Source organism: Miniopterus schreibersii (genome assembly GCF_964146895.1).
Source record: "Miniopterus schreibersii genome assembly, chromosome: 18".
Classification (NCBI taxonomy): Eukaryota; Metazoa; Chordata; class Mammalia; order Chiroptera; family Miniopteridae; genus Miniopterus; species Miniopterus schreibersii.
Genome location: NC_138121.1, coordinates 28,841,761 through 28,860,625, shown reverse-complemented (window position 1 = coordinate 28,860,625; position 18,865 = coordinate 28,841,761). Strand labels below are relative to the sequence as shown.

Sequence of the window (18,865 nt, the reverse complement as noted above, 5' to 3'; positions counted from 1 at the left end):
TGTGAGGAGGTGGTTTGGGTCTGGCTTTAAGCTTCTAGCCCACAGAGTGGGAAGCAGGTTTGCAGGCAGGAGCACTGATTCGGGACGGTTCCCCTCAGCCCAGAAGCTTATGGTTTCTGGAACCCAGGAATGGCAAGTACTTACATGAGTGGCTAGTACTTACATGAGTGACGAGTAATTACAGTGTGCAGGTCATTGCACTCTTCCCACTTTTCCAGCTTCAGCACAGCTTGTAGGAAAGAGTGGATACCTGCACTCTTTGACCTGCCTCCTGGTGCCCTGTCTGTCCTCCAGGAGGGTGAGATGCTGCTGCTGACCCTTTAGGGGGAGGGCAGAGGAGGGAGATGACAAAGGGACAGGACCCAGCACTCCTACATTCTGCATTTCCCCAGCTTTGCACACTTTGTTCCCTTCCCCTAAGTTAGTCTTATGAACAGAGGGTAGCTCACCACATCTGGCTAGCCCAGGGTCATGAAGTGGGAGTTGGGCCTGCCACTGTCAGTAGCAAACATTGACTTCCATGGAGGGGCTGCCTCCCTCCCTGTCCCCTTGCGTACCCCCCACCCCACCCTGGAGGCTCCTTATCTGAGGCCCTTCTCCCTGGAGGGGAGCTCCTGAGTGGGCATGGTAAGGCTCTGGACCTTTAAACCCCTCTAGGAACCTGGCCTGCTCACACCTTCCTAAGAAGCTCCTGTTGGCACTTGCGGGAATTCAGCATTTTGGGGGGGACGCTGCTTAATGAAGCGGGTGTCCACCTCAGTGGGTTCCCCCTTCCGCGGTGCCCATTTCCCCCAAGAAATGCTTAAGAGTACTCCAGGTTGACTGGGGGCGCAGCTGGCAGGCACCAAGCAAGCATCCAAGTGGGTGGGGCCCGCGGTGTGCCCAACGGTGCTGGAGGAGGTGAGGCGAGGGCCCCAGACCTGCAAACCAGTAGGCCTGGGGGGCCGGGCAGGCTTTCTGAGAGCCCACCAACCTCAGGCTCTCGGCCCTCCGCGCGGGTCTCCCGGGGCGGGGCCGGGGCCGGAACTCCCGAGGCGAAGTTGTTCCGCCCGGCGGGGCGGGGCTGCCCCGCGCCCTAGGGGGCGGGGTGGTGCCGGAACCTCGGGCTGGGAGGCGGCGGGAGCGCGGCGTTCAGTGTCGCAGCGGAGCCCAGCCGCGTCGGCCGCCGAGATGGGGCAGATCGAGTGGGCCATGTGGGCCAACGAGCAGGCGCTGGCGTCCGGCCTGAGTGAGTGCGCCGGGGCGAGCCGGGGCGGGGAGGGGAGCACCGAGACCTCCGGCCGCGAGGAAGGAACGGGCTGGGCTGGAGACGGGGACATGGGGCATCAGCGACTCAAGGCTGCAGGCTGGGGCCGTTGGGGAGCCAGACCCCAGGCTGCGGGTCAGGGGATGGGGTGGGCTGGAAACGGGGCGGGGGAGCCAGGGTCTTGAGGGGTCTGAGACTCCAGGCTGCGGGCCGGGAGTGGGAGTTGCAGCCTGGTGGTGGGGGCCCCGAGACTCCTCCGGAGACCTGCACCTCGGGGGAGGTGGACCTGGGGCGGGCTGGGGTTGGAGGCGGCCGGGCGCTGAGAGACCTTGGGCTGCGGAGGTTGTCCGGAGACCCCCCCTGCCCCTGCAGACCCGCGTGCCCCCGTCCCCTCCCCCCTCTGCTGTCCCCTCTTCACCTCTCCACCCCGCCCGGACCTCAGACCGATAGAGGAAGTTGCAGCCCTGGGGGTTTCCGGAGTCACGCCCTCCAAAATTGGGAAAACTGGGCGGGACTCCCTGCTCCCGCTACCCCTCCTGCCCTAGGGCTTATGCCCAGGGGTCGCCAGGGACACCCTCCCCAGCTCCGAGTTCTCACAGGACATCTAAAACTGTCCAGAGGGACCCCTCCCAGTTCCACCTCCAGAGACTGCTTCCCCCAGTCACCCTGAGCCTGTGCTCAGGAGCGCTGGTGCAGGCACAGTGCCCTTGGCACCCCTGTGCTGTACTGGGAAGGGGAACCTCTTAGAAGGGGAGGCTGAGGCCCAAGCAGGGTCTGAGGCAAGAGGAAGCTGCCCAGAGACTCTGCCCGCCTCTGGGGACCTGCCATTCTCAGGAAGGACCTGCACCCAGTGGGAGTGGGTGGGTAGGAAAACTGTGGGGAATGTGGTGATGAGGAGGGTCCCAGCCCACCACCATTCCCCTGAAACCCATCCAGCGACCCCCCCCCCCCCCAGCTGGGTGCTCGAGCCTAGCAGAGGTCTGGGAGGGAAGGGAGTAGATATAAATGAAGTCCCTGTGGCTCTGAACTGGAAGATCACGTTTTGGTGTGGGCAGCTTTGGGGCATGAGGTCCAGTGGTCCGTTCTGTGTCCAGGCAGGTCAATTCCCCTTTTTATACTTAGACTAACTGAGAACTCAGTGAGTCAGATCACTCTTCTCCTCAGAGCTGTCCCCAGGCTGGCCCCTTGCCTGCCACAGGCTGTGAGGCCTTAGACTGCTGCAGACCAGCCTCCCTTTCTCCCACAGTTCCCCACCCCCAGGAAATAGAAAGTGACAGAGGGCACCAAACTGGGAGTTCTCTGAGAAGCCTGGGTTCTAGTCCCAGTGAGTGCATAGTGACCCTCCCAGTGTTCCCATTCATGGCCTGCCCACTGTGTGCAGGCTGTCCCTTCCTTACCTTAGCTAACGTTCACAGTGCTGTGAGGCCGGTGCTGTTCTTACGTCCACTTCATAGACAGTGAAGTCGAGTCCTAGAGAACTTACAAGCTATGGCTCCATTTCCTCCACCCTCAAATGAGGCAGTTTGTTGGAAGGCCTCCCAGGGCCCTTCCCCTCTGAGTTCCTCCTCTTACTTTTTTTCCTGTCTCAGAGTAAACTGTTGCCATCTGGGACTGCTCAGGCCTGGCTAGGCCCTACTAGCAGGTGCATCCAACAGGCTTTTTTATTGCAGAAAATCCCATCTAATCAGACCATGTCACCTCCTGCTGGAAATACTGCAGTGGATTGTGAAGAATAAAAGCCAGTTTCTGATTGTTCTGCCCTGCCCTCTCCCTTCACTGTCACTTCAGCTGTAGAGGCCTCCTTCCTGTTCCTGGATATCCTGGGTGTACCCCAGGGCCTTTACAGAAGCACTTCCTTCTTTCTGAAGCATCTGTGACTGGCTCCTCCATTTATTTCTCAGCTCAAATATCACCTACTCAGAGAAGTCTTTCCAGAGCACCTAGACATCCCTGTCACAGTCCTCTGTTCTAGTTCACCACTCTGATGTTTATTTCTGTCCCCTTCTGAGACCATAAGCCCATGAGAGCTCAGGCCTTATTTGTCTAGTTCCCTGCACCTGTAAGAGTCCCAGTACACAGCAGTGCTGTCAGCCCTCATGCCTCCCTGGCCAACCAGTGGTGTCTTTGTACCCGTTTTGCTGATGGCAGGCAACAAAACTGAGGCTCAGAATGAGAAAATGATACCCCCAAAGACAAGTAGACCACCTGCTGACAGAACAGGTGGGGAGACCACCCTTCCCTCTTCCAACTCACAGAAGTGCTGATGAGCAAACCAAAAGAGTTATTACATAGCTGTTCCCAACTCCAAGGATAGGAAATCTGCTGGCAGCAAAAGCACAGTGAGGTTTCAAGGTGGTGGGCTGGGGTGGAAGGAAGGGGCACCTGGGGAATTGGGACCAACAGGAGCTTAGGCTTTTATCAAGTGGGATTTCGGGGCCTCTGTAACAAAAGGGCTGAAATAGAGCTGCATACTTCAGGCGAGAGCCAGGGAAGGCTGCCTGTACAAGAAACAGACTAGAAAACTATCTTATCCAAGGAAGCTTGTCACTTGGTGAAGAAAGTCATGAACAAGACAAAAACCCCAGAAACTCAGGCCTGTGCTGTGCATGGGGTGAAGGCTAAACCCTACCCTGTGCAAAAAGGACCACTGGCCAAGAAATTCAGATAAACTTGATCCAGGACTGGAGAAGCCCATAGGCCCTGACAGAGGCAAATGTGAAACTTCTGTAAGGGTATTTCCTCAACCAGAGCACACAGACTGCCACAGGAAGACAAGCCCTGCTGGGCGCAGCTCACAAACATGCCCACCATTTGAGGAAGCAGACACCATAAATCGGAGAAGGACCTCCTTAGAACCAGAACTTCTAGTGCCATTAGAAAGAGACTTGAGGATATGGGTACATCTTTAAACCTGTGAATATGTTTAAAACTGTTTAAGGAGATAAAAGAATAGATTATACAGGACAATGCAAAAAATGACTAATATAGGATGTCCAAAATTAAAATATAAAGTCATTAAAGGTTAATGGTTGAATTAAACACTATATAGAGATGAAGAGAGAATTAGTGACATGGAAGATGGATCTGAGGAAACCACAGAATGTAGCTGAGAGAAGTTGAGTCATATACAGTAGTACAAGAAGACCCAACATCTATATAATAGTAGTTCCAGAGGAGAGAATAGAATGGAAGGAGGCAACGCAAAAGGAATAATGGGTAAGAAATTCCAGAACTTGATGAGAAAACAAAGTTCCTTACAGAATAAAAGGATTTGTTTAAATTCCTTCTTGGATACATTGTAATGAAAATACAGACCATTAAAGAATGTCTTAAAATTTACCAGAGAATAAAATGGATTAGTATCGGACTGATTTCAAAAGACTTCTCTTCATCAATAATAGATGCCAGAAGACAACGGAATAATATCTTTGGTGTTGAGACAAAAACATGAATTCAGTATCCAGATAAACTGTTATTCCAGAATGAGGGCATTTTCAGGTATCCAGAAAGTTGCTGCTAATAGACCCTCACAGAAAGATCTACTAAAGAATGTACTTCAGCAAGAGGGAAATTAAATCAATCCCAAAAAAAAGGACTGGGATGCAAGAATGAAGACATTGGTGACTAAGTATTGACTGTAAATAATTAATAATAATGGCTAATTTGGGGGTGAGATTGAAGTTAAACATTCTAAAGCCCACATGTGATTCAGGAAGAGGAGTTTTAAAATTAAAGTTTAATCAGGTCAGCAGAGGAACAACAAAAACACTTGTTAAAGAAAAAACAAGATAAAGTTCCATTTACCTGCAATCACAATCAGTGAAGTCTGTTAAATTCACTATCAAATTGGTTAAAATATAAAAAATTCAGCTATATCAGCTTATTTGTAATAGCCAAAAACTGGAAGCAACCAAAATTTCCCAAAGACGGAAGAGCAGATAAATTGTGTTTGGTTCATACAGTAGAAAACTGCACAAAAAGAATGAGCTAGCAATCCATCCAAACCACATGAATGATCTTGACAACCTTCTGTTGAGCAAAAGAAGCCAGATCTACAGCTCCAGTACTGACTTGACAAGGCACAAGAGAACTTTCTGGGATGATGGGAATCTTATGACTCTATATTATACTGTATGTAGTAATTAGACTTCAATATATTGCTAGAAATTCTGGGGATGGACACACAACAATGTGAAGGTGCTTAGCGCCACTGAATTGCTTACTTTAAAATGGCTAAAATACAAAATTTTATGTGTATTTTACCACAGTAAAAAGTTACTGGGGCCCTAGCTGGTTTGGCTCAGTGGTTGGAGTGTCAGCCCATGGACTGAAGGGTCCTATGTTCAATTCCTGGCAAAGGCATGTACCTCAGTTGCAGGCTCAATACCCTGCCCTGGTTGGGGCACTTGCAGAAGGCAACCAATCAATGTGTCTCTCTCACATCGATGTTTCTTTTTCTCTCTCTCTCCCCCACTTCTACTCTCTCTGAAAAGCAATAGAAAAAATATCCTCCAGTGAGGATCAAAAAAAAAAAAAGTTACTGGGGGGATAAAGGTCCAGCAGAACCACATAGAGCTGAAAATAAAGGTATGGAACTGCCGACAAATCCTAACCAAAGAAGGGTGTAGGAATATCAATATCAGACAAACTGAGATTGTAACACAGGAAGGGGGACAAACAGGAACACCATGCAATAACGAGAGGCCACCCATAGAGCAGACCCCAAGTCAGCTGTCAACACTGTAGTCTTTAAATGCAGAAACTCAGTGATGGGGTCACAGAGCTGAGGAGTGTCCAGGCCCCTCGTCCTGCCCTGGGCTGTGAGGCTGCTGTCCCTCCAACAGCTCCAGGGACACAGGCTCAGCTCCATCAGCTTCAGCCCCTCCCCAGCTCACGTGCCGCTTCCTAGGGGAAGGCATCCTCCGTTATCTGTGGGTATCTGCAGCCGCCTAGGTCCCCTTTCTAGCCAAAAGGGTTGACGGACTCAGGGCAGCTCTGTGGTAAGGTGGTGGCCCTGAGTGGGGAACGCAAGGGGAAGTGGCTAGGGCCCCCTGGGGGCCCCAGCCCTGCAAGGATGGGATGGGGGCATGTCTCTCCCATGGTTTAGGGGCTTCTACTAACCTGCTTCTCCTCTGCCCACAGTCCTCATCACGGGCGGCATCGTGGCCACTGCTGGCCAGTTCACCCAGTGGTACTTCGGCGCCTACTCCATGTATCCTCCCATTGTAGACCCCACGGGGCGGGCGGCACTGCCCGTGGCAACACTAGTGGGCTGGGAATAGAGATTCCACTGCCTCTGGGGGACAGCACTTCACAGTTTGCAGTGCTGCTCACATCCCTGGGCCCCTTAGACTCTCAGCAGGATAAGCTCAGCTATAGTTTTGGAAGCCAAGGCTCAGCAGGGAAGTGACTTGTCTGGCACCTGGCAGGGAGTGGGAGGTGCCAGCACCCCCAGGGATCCTCTCTACCCCCTTTTATCAGCTGCCCTGTGGGCTGGCTGTTCCAGGCCCTCTGGAACCCAAGACAGGCAGCCAAATGGCCAGACATGTCGAGCCCCGCCTGGCTGTTCCCCACTGCGTAGCTTCAGGAGGATGTTTCTCATCAGCAAAGGGGCTGAGCTGGGTTGTTCCTTAACCGTGGCTTCAGTGCAGCAGGAGTGTTCGTCTGCCTGCTGGAGTACCCCCGGGGCAAGAGGAAAAAGGGCTCCACCATGGAGAGATGGTGAGTCCCCCACCTGCTCTGGGGTTCATCCCAGGGGCTGGGTGGAACCTACAAGGGTGTGACACTTGGCCAGGGGCGCTGCAGGAGCCTGATTCTGTCCCTGTGAAGCTTCAGTACCAGCCCATTTATCCTTCTAGGCAAACCCAAGGCTGGTGCCTGCCTGTGCAGCTGCTACGGCCTCATGGTTCCCTGAAAGGAGAGAAGCCTCTGGGGCAGGGTGAGCCATGGGGGATGCTGAGTAGAACCCAATCTGTCTTCCCTCCCTTAACTGGTCTAGCGGACAGAAGTACATGACAAAAGTGGTGAAGTTGTTCGGGCCCCTCTCCAGGAATTACTACGTCCGGTCCTTCCTGCACCTTGGGTGAGTCCCTACCTGCTCGGGCTCAGGAGGGCCTTGGAGCAAGTCGGGTCCCTCTCAGCCCAGCTGTTTTTTTAAACCTGTCATCTCTTGCTGCATAACAATTCATCTGAAACCTTTGCAACTTAAATTAGGAACAGTCAGGGTCCTGGGGTTGATGGGGCTCAGCTGGGCAGTTCTGCCTCATGCATGTGTCTGGTGGTGACTGCAGAAGCCAGAACACCCTCGTGCCTCTGCAGCTGCTTGGGCCTCCCCCAGCATGGTGGCTGGGGCCAAGAGCAAGGGTCCCAAGATTGTTAAGGGTACAGTCAAGGCAGAGGACAGCTCCAGAGACCCAAACTTAAAAGCCCAGCCTTGGCAGGGCCAGGTGTCCCCTGAGTCCAGGGTCATGGGGACAGCACACTTATGGTCTATTTTGTACTGAGATTTTATTTTTTAAATATGTTTTTATTGATTTCAGAGAGAGAGGGAGAGAGAGAGAAACATCAATGAAAGAGAATCATGGATCCGCTGCCTCCTACATGTCCTCTGCTGGGGATCAAGCCCACAACCCAGACATGTGCCCTGACTGGGAATCGAACCAGTGACCTCTTGGTTCATGGTCGATGCTCAAGCACAGGCCAGGCTGTGCTGAGATCTTACAGCCTTTGCCCAAGACCTGGATCCCCTGCACACACCCTCTGACTGCTCTTCTGAGTCTCCCTTCCTCCCACCCCCTCCCCAGACTGTCGGTACCAGCTGGCTTCCTGCTTGCTACCATCCTGGGCACAGCCTGCTTGGCCATAGCAAGTGTCATCTATCTGCTGGTGAGTGGTGTCACCTGTGGTGAGCCCTGCTGATGCTTGATACCTTCGTCCCTGCAACTGCCTGCAGGCCGAGCCAAGGCCTGGAGCCTGTGTCCTTGTTCATGTGATGGGGACAGTGGTGACCCCCTCCTCCAACAGGCCTGGGTGCCCTCAGGGAGGCTGCAGGCCAGGGTGGGTCCAGGCTAAGTGGGCCCCTGCCCTCCCAGTTACCCTCTTGGGCCTCTCCCACCCTCTGTGCGGCCTCTTGACTCAGCACAATGGACATGCTGGCCTGACCTCCCTGTCCTGTTCCTGGGGGGAGTCTGGGAATGTGCACCTGGAAGTGACCTCCAGGGTTCTTTCAGAAACCCAAGGATTCCTTGTCCCCTCCCCCTTGCAGGGCCCCTACTGACCTGGTGAAATAGCTCCAGTTTGGGGTCAGGCAGAGCCAGGTCCTGGCTGTGTGGCCTCAGGCCAGTTGCTTAACCTCTCTGAGCCATAGTCCCTTCAGGTCTTACTGGATTCAGACTTGGTCCTGCCCTACACCCTGGTAGGGGTGGGAGAGTGCAAGGGTGGGTGAGGTCAGGTTGAGGTTGGACCCCAGAGGACCCCAGGGCCCAGCCCCTCTGTGTTCTGCAGGCGGCCACCCGTGGTGAGCAGTGGACTCCCATCGAGTCAAAGCCCAAGGAGCGGCCACAGGGGGGGAATACCATCAAGCAGCCACCCAGCAACCCCCCACCCCGGCCCCCGGCCGAGGCCCGCAAGAAGCCCAGCGAGGAGGAAGACCAGGCAGCAGCGTCAGGGGTCTCCAGCGGCCCCCACGAAAACCCTGTCCCAGTGACCGATGAGGTCGTGTGACTGGTGCCCTGAGTTGCTGCTGTCTTGTGTAGCTTTTTGGTGGGGGGACCCATCCAGACCCCGAGGGCACCCCCTTGCCTGCACAGCGGAACCACAGGCCCTCTTTTGGTGTCATCCCCAGAAGCCTGTCATCTTCTCAATGGCACATGAAATCACAGAGCATCTTCTATTCCATGAAATACAGTATCTGGAATTCCACGTGCTTGAGTTTATACTCTGGAAATGAAGTTCCCAGTCCTGGGAGGAGGGAGTGTGTCCCCCACCAGCTCTCTTGGACCTGCCGACTCTCCTTTTGGAGCCCCCAGTCCCATCTGAGCAGCTGAGTGAACAGGGGAAGCAGGTGAGCAAGGGAGGGCCCGGGGACCCAGTAGACTTTCACCTTGGTGCCCCTTCACCTTGCTGTCACCCGGGATAGCCAGGCCAGCTGTGGGGGGCTTCACATCTGCCCTTGCCTCTCCAGTCCTGAGGCTACAAACACACATGCCAGACACTTGTACCCCTGCCCACCCCCAGGACAGGGCCAGCTGTGGTCCTCCTGGGCACTGCCTGTTCCCCAGCTGGGAGCCCCTGTGGCCCCCAAGCTTTGTCTGGCTTCAGCTCACTTCCCAGCCTGGAAACTCCTTCAGTGGGCTCTCCCCAGGTATCCGCTCCCCCAAAGTCTAGACAGGCCCCTAAACCCCTTGCCTCTTGTTATCCCTGCTCTCAGCAAATCTTACTTTCAGAACTGGGGTCCTATAGTGTTCCAGGACTATACCAGCCCTGCCCCAGGAAACAGCCACTCCAGCCTTCCAGGACAATAAAACCTCAGGCTCCCTTGACACCCCTTTATGCACCCCCACACCCCATCAGGCTCCATCTTCATAAATCTACTTGTCACCTCTCTGCTCTGCCCTGTCCCCTGCAGGCCATTTCCAGCACTGTGGTTGACCTTCTGAGTACCTACTCAGAACTCAGACTCCCACAGTCCAGGACAGACACTCTCCACACCCTGGTCCCATAGTTACTCCCTGCTTCTTCAGCTCCAGCCACACTGACCACCCTCGACCCTCAGACACAGGCATGCAGCCCTCAGGGCCTTTGCATAGACTATTCCCTCTGCCTGGAACACGGGTCCCTGGCTGGCCATCCAGGCCTTTGCTCAGGAGGCCTCCATGGCCTCCCTGACCCTCTGTTTGGAATTGCAGCCCTGCCCCTTCCCTGCATCACTGTCCTTAATTCCTTCGTCACCAACGATGGAGCACTATACTGCTTGTTCTGTGGTTGTCAGTCACCCATGTGTGGTCAGGCAGAGATCTGTCCATTTTGTTCACTGCTCCATTCCCAGTGCCGGCACATAAAAACTCAGTAAATATATGTGCTGATTCCATAGTTCTTACAGGTTTAAGACAAAGGTCACCCCTCTTCCTGGGCACTTGCACACAATAGGTGTTAATCCGTGGTCAGGGAGGTGCTGACAACTGTCCTGCAAACCCCACAGCCCCACGTCAACCCTTAGAGCTGACTGGGCCTGTGCATCACAGACTGCCCAGGGCCCCTTCCACAGCTGCTGAGGATGCACTCCTAGGCCTTTTCACTACCTGCCTCCAGCAGTAACGTGCATTGTGCAGTGAGCACAGGCCGGGTGGCCAGGTGGCCAGTGGGGCACAAAAGCCCAAGGGGGTGCTGGGGCCATGAGGTGGCCTTTGGAACTGCCTGGGCTTCTGCTGGGGCTGGGGGAGCATGATTCATACCTGAAGGTGGTGGCACTCACCCAGGCTGCAAAGGCGCCCCCTGAGCTGATGCCCCTTGGGTGTTACCCTCAGAGGTACCTGTCACTGGGGCAGAGAGGATGTCCCAGGGGTGGAGAGGGTGTTCACTGTCATTGCATAGGTTTGGCCACACGCTGGGCCTGTTGGGAGAGGAGGGCCTGCCTACATCATGGCTGGGCTGTGGGAGTGAGGCCTCCCAGGCCCCAGAATCATCACCAGGGGGTGGAAACCACGGAGTCCAGCAGGGCACACTGTGCTCCACTCTATTCAAACTCGTTCCCTGCCCTTGCTGTGCTTGGGTTCTTGCATAGACCTTTCTGGGCACACCAGAGTCTGGGGTCTGTGGCTGCCCCTGCAGGGCCACCTGGGTGTGAGGGCCAAGCAGGAATGAGGGTGAGGAGGGTGCCTCCACTCTAGTCTCTGCCATCCGATGCTGTGCTCTGGGGGTTATCAATTTAATGACATATTTACATTTACAATAAATAATTGTTTTAGAAATACAGGGGTGGTGGGAAGAAGGGTTTGGGGGGCCCATGAAGGTGGGGGCCATCAGAACACCTTTTCTGTTGTTTTAAGAAGTTCTAGAAGAAGACTAAGGTTCCTTCTTGTCCACTGTTTGTGTGAAAGGGTAACAGTGTTGAGAGGGGGCAGACTAGCACAGGATCACTTGGCCCTTCTAGTGCCCAATCTCCACTGTTCCCTCAAACTAGAGGCTGGAGCCCTGGTACCTGCCCAGGGACCCTGGGAGCAGAAGCAGGGCCACCCAGGGCATATAAATAACCAATAAATACACATAAATAGGAGGGGCCCTCTCTCCAGAGAGATCCCCACTGTCCAGTCTGGGAGGCGATCCTTGCCCACAGCACAGGGGGACAGCTGAGGCCAGCGGTCACCGTACCACCCTGGGCAGGACACAGGTGCAGCCAATGGGCACTCGGATGGACTCTGTGTAGAAGGCAAAGGCCCCAGGCGTGGGCACCCCTGTTGCGTCCCGGGAGCAGGGCTGGCGGCGCAGCACCAGCAGGCTCTGGTGCAGCAGGACAGAGTTGAGAGCTGTTGTCTCGCGGCCGGTCCTGGTGCTGATGCAGCCCCTGCACAGGCACTCAGCCACGGCCAGCTTCTGTGGGTAGCGGTTCTCATCCATGTCCACACTGCAAGGAGAGACTTGGTGAGGCCCTGCTGAGGGTCTCAGCAGGCCTGTTTCTCCTTCCTTGTCATACCCCATGGCTGCCCTACACGCTCAGGGATGTTCCTGGCCTGAGTGAGAGCTGAGGCATCAGGCTGCAGGGAGTCGACAGGGCTGGCATGCAGTCGGTGCTCAATAAGTGGTGATTCCCCATGTCTCCAGTACCCTCTTAGAGCACAGAAGCTGGGGTAGGGGGCTTCCAGGAGCCCTCCTGCCCTCTGAGCCCAGTCCAACCCCTGCAGGGGCTCAAATGGGGGCCCCAGTACTTTCCCAGGGGACCCTGGTACCCAAGGTCTGGGCTAAGGTCTCAGAGACAACAGTAGCAAGGAGGAGCTGATTTGATGGAGCCTCACCCTCTGGGGCAGGGGCCTGGCTGGAGGGAGATCAGGATGCTTATCCCATTTAACTGGTGAAACACTGAGACTCAGAGAGCTCATCAGGAAGCCAGTGCCCAGAAAGGGGAGGGAGTAGCCCAACATCACACAGAGGGGATCCTAGTGCCCAGGGAGCCCCACAGCCCTCACCGGTATCTCCAGGGGGAGATGGAGCGCTGGTGGATGTCAGCTTCCAGCACTTCCTCAGGCTGCAGCACTGGACACTGGGTCCCACCTGAGGGCCCCTTCTGCCACCTCCTGTGGCCCACTGCCTCCAGGCTGGACACCAGGGCTACAGGCAAAGTCTGCTCCCACTTGGCAGCTCGAACCAGCAGGTGTGCGGGGGCCTGGCCCAAGGAGAGCTCCTCGGCTGAGTAGCAGCGTGGGGTCCTATGGGTGTGGATGTGGGGGCCTCCCCAGAATGGGGAGCCTTGGGGAGCCAGGCTGACAGGTAGGCAGATCAGAAGCAGAAGGCCGGGGAGGAGCTGCTGAAACAAGTGGTGTGTGGTTAGGGAGTGCCCAGTGAAGAAGGCACCTCCCTTCCACCCCAGCTTGCCCTGTTCCCTGTGGAAAGATGGGGTATAGCCCACTCTCTATAGTTGAGGAAACTGAGGCCCAGAGGGGCTAGTCCCTCAAACTCCCCAGTGAACCAGAGCTCCTCCTGGGTCCTGGCTCCCTCCTGCCCCAGATTTGGGAGGCTTCCTGGACCCCATCCCAACATCATTAGCTCGGAGCGTAGGGAACTGCCAGTCCTGGGCCAGATGGCACCTTCCAGGTGGGGGTTTGGGGAGAGGCGAGGTGGCTCACCATCTTTTTGGTGGCGGTGGCGGTGGTGGCTGGGCGCTGAGCAGCTGGTGTGTGCCTGGCGACAGTCCCAAGCACACCTGGCTGCGGTCCTGGGGTGCACCAGGTGGCAGGCCTGGCCGTGGCCAGCTGGCAGCGCCCTTTATACCTCTGGCCACACCTGGGGAAAATCCTCTGGCACCATCACTTCCTCCTTGGGAAGTGCCCAGCCTCTGCTTCCTCCTCCCCTCCCTTTGGGTCCCCACTGACTGTCCCCTCTTCCTCAGCCCAGGGCCCGAGAAGCCCACCCCTTACTCTAGACCCCCTCTCACATCGTTACCCTCCCTCCCCCACTCAAAGGGACCCTACCTGGGGCTAAGCACCTGTGGATGGAGCTGAAAATAGGTCCTGCTTATGTAACATTCTCGAACACTCTGTAAAGGGTTTTTGCTGAGTGTTCTGCAGCTTGCTTCTCTGATTCCACTTGTATGTTTTTGCTGTCTGGACCTGGGGACCTGGAAAGCAACTCCTCCAAGTTGCTTTCTCCTGTCCTGTCAGTGGACATGAGGCTGGTCCCATATTTTAACTATGATCAACAGGTGAACAACAGTGTCTGCCTCTACCTGCAGGTGGGAGGAGTTCCAGGAGAGACTTGGGGGGCTGGGGCCAGTGAGCATCTTCAGGTTTCTTTAGGGTGGGGCAAAGGCAGGTTTATAGTTGTGAATATGTGAAACACAGAGTTTATTAATTATCGCATTATTTTCCACACAAACAACTGTAAACCTACTTTTGCCACCCTGTATTTGGGCATCTGTGGGTTTTTAATTAATCAAAAGTTCAAGCAAAAATGTCTGAAATGGAGGAGGTGAAAATGCCTGGAAAACTAGATTGATTGATTGATTGGATTGATCGGTTTTTAGGGAGAGGGAGAGAGAAACATTGATCTGCCACCTCCCACAAACGCCTGGACTGCGGGTTGAACCTGAAACACGGGCATGTGCCCTGACTGGGAATCGAACCCGCCACCTCTTGGTGTAGGGGAGGACATTCTGACCAACTAAGCCACACAGGTCAAGGCGTGCCCTGGAAAGTTTAAATTGGAGTTTATCCTAGGAAGCTTTATGTAAGGAGGCCCTAGGAGCTCACCGGCATCCCACCCACTCAGTGCTGCTAGCTGGAAAGGGGGTGCCAGGGGTGCCTTTGTTATCCTGAAAAGGAGAGTTTGGAGCCAGATCTTGCAAAGTTTTGAATGGGGTTTGAACACCATCCTGGGGAGGGCCTGCCTGGGGGTCCCCTGGGCACTTTCCTTATCTGGTCTTCTCAAATCAGTCTAAAATGTCCAGCTGAGGAGGGTCTGGAGGTGGAGGGCGAGTGTCTTTCTTCGCCTGCTGGCAGGTGCCAGACTGTGTATACCAATGCAGCACCTTGTGTTTAAGTCTGAAACTGCAAACCTGATTGGGCATGAAGGCCCCCTGAGAGAGGAGGGCCTGGAGAAAGCTGAGGGTCATGTGGGCTCTCCCAGCTCCTCCACTCAGCAGTGTGTGACTCTGGGCAAGGAACTGCTCTCTTTGGGCCTCAGTATCTGCACCTGTAAACAGGGCTAAGCTGCCCTCCTGGGGAGCAGGTGAGGATTCAAGGAGGTCCTACCCTGCGATGGCCAATGGCTGGATGGAAATGCCCTGGCAACAGGTGCTGTGTCATGACTGCTTTCTCTGCTTATTCTGAATGATGGCTGGATGGATGAATAGATGCATTGAGTCCCCAGGATGGTTCCTCCCTACAATGCTTCTACCCATCCACCCTCTGCTTGCATGCTTCCTGCAATGGGGAGCTCATCCTTGGCATTAGTTTGCTAGGGCTGCCATCATAAAGAACCACAAATTCAGGGAATTAAAGCAACAGAAAATTATTTTCTCACAGTTCTGGAGGCCAGAAGTCCAAAAACAAAGTGTTGGCAGGTTGGTTCCTTCTGCGGTCTCAGTGAGGATTCTTCCTGCCTCTTCCAGCTGCACATGGCTTCTGGTGATCCTTGGAGTCCTTGGTTTGTAGGCTCATCACTCAACCTTGGCCTTCATGTTCACATGCCTACCCCCACCCATGTGTCTGTCTTCTTCTCAGGACACTCACCCTCATCCAGGATGATCTTATTTCAAGATTCATGCCTTAATTATATCTACAAAAACCCTTTTTTCAGATAAGGACACATTCCTCACAGGTACCTGGGCTAGGACTTCAACATATTTTTCGGGGGGACACAATTGAGCCCAGTACACCCTCTACCAGGATGTTTTTTGTGGGTTGTCAGGTTGAGAGAAAGACCCTCCTTAGGCTGAACTGAGACCTGCCTCCTTGCTGGGGCCCTCGGTGGTTTCTGAAAAATTCCAGCCCCTTCTGTAGCCCCCAACAGGTAGTGTGAACCCCTTGAGGGCAGGAACCATGTCCCCAACACATCCTGCCCTGGCACCTAGGTGCTCCATTAATATGGCAGAACAAAGGGGAGATAAGCCTAGACGCCCTCATGGGAAAAACAGGTTGACAATGTCCCCCATGCAGGGCCACTAGGAGGTCCAGGCTGGCGTGGCAGGAAGGCCTGGAGCCGAGGAGCCAAGGGAGACTACTGGGAAGCAGCATCACTTCCTTTGGGCTGATAAGTCCAGCTGCATTCACGCAGGTGCTCAATTAGGAAATGAAAAGGTGGTTACTGTTGCTTGTATGGGCTCCTGGCTGTCCCCACCCCGCAGGAATGCACTGGATGCTTGGGTCCAGGGAGAGAAGGGGGGGCATTCCCCTGCCCTGGCCAACCCCCGTGGGGTGTCTGTATCTTCTGTGTTCTGGTTTCTGTTCTAAACAGCTGACCAGGTGGGTGGGTGGGTGCTGCACTGGGTGGAGGAAACTAGGTCCCGGACTTCACACCCATCCTTCCTCACGGTGGGCCTCGGGCCCTCCCAGCGCAGTTCTGCGGGGTCATAAAGGCCAGTGCCCTTTCCCCCACTAAGGAAGCCAGCTCAGGGACTGAGAGCCCAGGGACTGGGAGTACAGGGTCCCTCAGGGCGGAGGTAGGAGGGCACAGGGCGGACTGGGGTGGTGCCTCATTCTTGGGCTGCTGAGGCAAGTGCAGAAGTCCCAGGTTGGGCAAGAGTGGAAAGGCACCACCAGAGGAAGTCTGGACAGCATCCTGGAGGCGGTGTCCCGGACTTGAACCACACCCCCAATGACCACTCCCCCAAGTCCCAGAGACATAACCAAGAGGATGGAGATGCAGAAAGGATGTGTGAGGGGACTCAGATGCAGGAGGAATGGATGAAGACGACAAGTGCAGAGTCACAGACAAATACAGGAACAGCGACTGGCTGAAGGCAGGCAGGGGAGAGAGAAAAGGGCAGCGGCCAAGGCAGGAAGGCAAAAACAGGAGACACAGGGACAGACACACCAGGTGCCTAGAGTGTGGCCCAGTCTGTGGCTCGGAGCCCTTAAGCCCTGCCTGGACAGAAGCAGCCAAGTGGGCCTGCAGGAGGGGTTTGCTCCAGGTTCTCTGGGCTCCAGGCTTAAAGTTTTCACACATCCTGAAGGGAGACCCGGGAGCAGGGCTGTTATCTGTGAAGTGGGGGTGACAACATGGGCTCCCCCTTCCCTGCAACTACAGCCTGTATAATCACAGCCCCAGGCAGCCCTACCTGTGGTCAGTCTATCACACAGCCCCGTTTTCTTGTTCCCACACTGCACTGTCAGGAACTCTGTACCTCATCCTGTCCATGGCCCCATAGGGGGTGCTGTCCAGCGTGGGGGCTCCCTGCTTGTTCACTCAGGGCAACAGCCAGGGCCTGGCCTTCAGCCAGAGCTCCCAAGCCTCTCCTGCTGAGCGAGGATGACTACTGCTCTTGAGCTGCCATGGAGCTGGGGAGTTGGCAGATTGGGGAAAGGAGGCCAAATCTGGGGGCAGAAGGGGCAGGTGGAGGCCCACGCTCTGAGGGAAACAGCAGGGGCCTGACCCTGAGACTGGGAGATGGAAATCAAGACCTGGCCCCTTCCCTTGAGAAGGGCCAGTGTTAGGAGCTTTGAGCCAAACGCTTCCTCGGGGTTATACTTCAGGAAAGGTGACAGCTTGAGGACAGCACTGTGGCAGCAGACAAAGGAGGGACTGAGGGGTGGGGCCAGCTTGCCTGAGCTGAGAGGAACCGGATGAGTCAGTCAGGTCAGAGTTCCAGTATCTGGACAGCATGTGCAAATGTCCTAGGGTGGGAGAAATGGCAAGCAGTGGGGCAGGTTAGCATCTGCAGTCGCTCTAGTGGTAGAATGAGGACTGGAGGGCAGGGGATCCTGCAGTGGTCTGGACACTTGAAGAGCAGCAGTCTGGTGGGCAGAGATGAAACTTGAGATACTAGTAATTATTCCCACTATTTGCATGTTAACTACCAAGCTCCTTGGAAGGCAAAGATCCAACAATAGAGGCCTCTCCCCTTTCTCAGATGCCAGGCATGTAATGTTTTTTCCACTAGACCTTGGTAGGGGGAAAAGTTGGCTCAGGGTGTGGCTCTCACCCCTCCCAGGACAGGCACCTGCTCCAGCCTAGCCCAGGTGAGCCATGACTCCACACACCAAATGGAAAGCTGCTAGTTTAAACCTAGCCTGGGTTGAGGGGACCTATTGCTGTGGCTCCAGCATAGGTGTTAGAGGTCAGGGTCAGGTCAGCCTGTTGGGAACAGAAGGGGCTGGTCAGGTGAGCAAGAAGAGCTGAGTGCAGAGACCTGCGTAGTGGGCTCACCTGTGGCCTCCTGGCTTCTGAGGGGCAAGTCACTGCCCAGCTGGATTGCAGAGCCCAGTGGCGTAGGGCACAGAACTCACAGGGACAGGCTGGCACTCAAGTGTCCAGGATTCTGACTCCATGTCCTTGAAAGCTACTCATTCAGAAAATAGTTCCTTTTGCACCTGGCTTTAACCTAATGGCAAACCAGATAAGCCTTTAAAAATTGTGGAAGACACTTGACTGAGGCTGCCATGATGGAAGAGATATCTGGTGTCTTGTGCTGTGGGAGGGGGATGGACACGAAATGCAAAACAGTATACTCAGGAGGCCTGGCTGCGTGGCCAGCCCATGGCATTAGTCCTCTCCAAGCTTTCCTATCCAGTTTGCCACATAGCTGCTGGGCAGACTGCTGTGGAATGCACCCTGTAGGCTGGTTGCAGATAACGCAACCAGATAACCACAGGCTGCTGCCCCCTGAAACTGGCCCCATAGTGCCCTCCTGCAAAACTGGAACTGGGGGCAGCAGCACGGGCTCTAGGGGGCTTTTTGTCTGCAAGTTCTTATGGTACTTGCTTTATGGTAACCCGAGGGCAGTAGGGCACCCCGAGGCCCATGGTACCACTCTGAGTTTAATCCAAGAAGGACCCTGAGCAAACACTTGGCCCACCCCTCCAGTCGTGGCCCCACCGGGGCTCTGCGGGATGCTGCTCTCAGAACTGTTGACATTTCAGAAAAACAAAACAAAAAAACCAGTTGATATAGTGGTCCTGGGCCCAGGGCTTCTCAAGCTTTGATTTGTGCACAGTGGGGACTGGGTGGCACATCAAAGGCTCTGAGTGGGTAACTGGCTTTGGGGATAGATGTTGGCTTGGCCTGAGGAGCATTCTTCCTGACCTCTCCATCCCAGGGCCCTTTGCTGGGATAGGTGCTCATGAAGCCCCACCAGGGCCAGTTCCACTACAAACAAACTGAGGCATAGCACTCCCTGGGGGCCAGGGCAAGAGGGCAGAGTGCCTGGGGTAACAGGCAAGGGAGCAACTCCTGTTCCAGGATGTAGGCTCC

The 18,865-nt window shown here is 55.1% G+C and overlaps 2 protein-coding genes across 4 annotated transcripts; one reads left to right on the top strand and one right to left on the bottom strand.

The window, feature by feature from the left end:
• Nucleotides 1-1,075: 1,075 nt before the first annotated feature.
• CYBA (cytochrome b-245 alpha chain) lies at nucleotides 1,076-9,166 on the top strand. The gene is made up of 6 exons (XM_081117896.1): nucleotides 1,076-1,228; nucleotides 6,389-6,458; nucleotides 6,893-6,967; nucleotides 7,245-7,328; nucleotides 8,050-8,131; nucleotides 8,750-9,166. The coding sequence occupies exons 1-6, from the start codon at nucleotides 1,171-1,173 to the stop codon at nucleotides 8,966-8,968; spliced, it is 588 nt and encodes a 195-aa protein (XP_080974022.1). The 5' UTR covers nucleotides 1,076-1,170; the 3' UTR covers nucleotides 8,969-9,166.
• Nucleotides 9,167-11,092: 1,926 nt separating this feature from the next.
• IL17C (interleukin 17C) lies at nucleotides 11,093-18,813 on the bottom strand. Of its 3 annotated transcripts, XM_081119117.1 has the most exons (4): nucleotides 17,822-18,813; nucleotides 14,978-17,289; nucleotides 12,427-12,764; nucleotides 11,093-11,867 (listed from the first exon to the last, which is right to left on the bottom strand). In XM_081119117.1, the coding sequence occupies exons 2-4, from the start codon at nucleotides 15,071-15,073 to the stop codon at nucleotides 11,606-11,608; spliced, it is 696 nt and encodes a 231-aa protein (XP_080975243.1). In that variant the 5' UTR covers nucleotides 15,074-17,289; nucleotides 17,822-18,813; the 3' UTR covers nucleotides 11,093-11,605. The 3 variants fall into 3 exon arrangements, with proteins under 3 accessions (XP_080975243.1, XP_080975244.1, XP_080975245.1); XM_081119118.1 differs by lacking the exon at nucleotides 17,822-18,813 and having other exon boundaries at nucleotides 12,427-12,761; nucleotides 14,978-17,399; XM_081119119.1 differs by lacking the exons at nucleotides 14,978-17,289; nucleotides 17,822-18,813 and adding an exon at nucleotides 13,084-13,291 and having other exon boundaries at nucleotides 12,427-12,761.
• Between the last annotated feature and the right edge of the window lie 52 nt (nucleotides 18,814-18,865).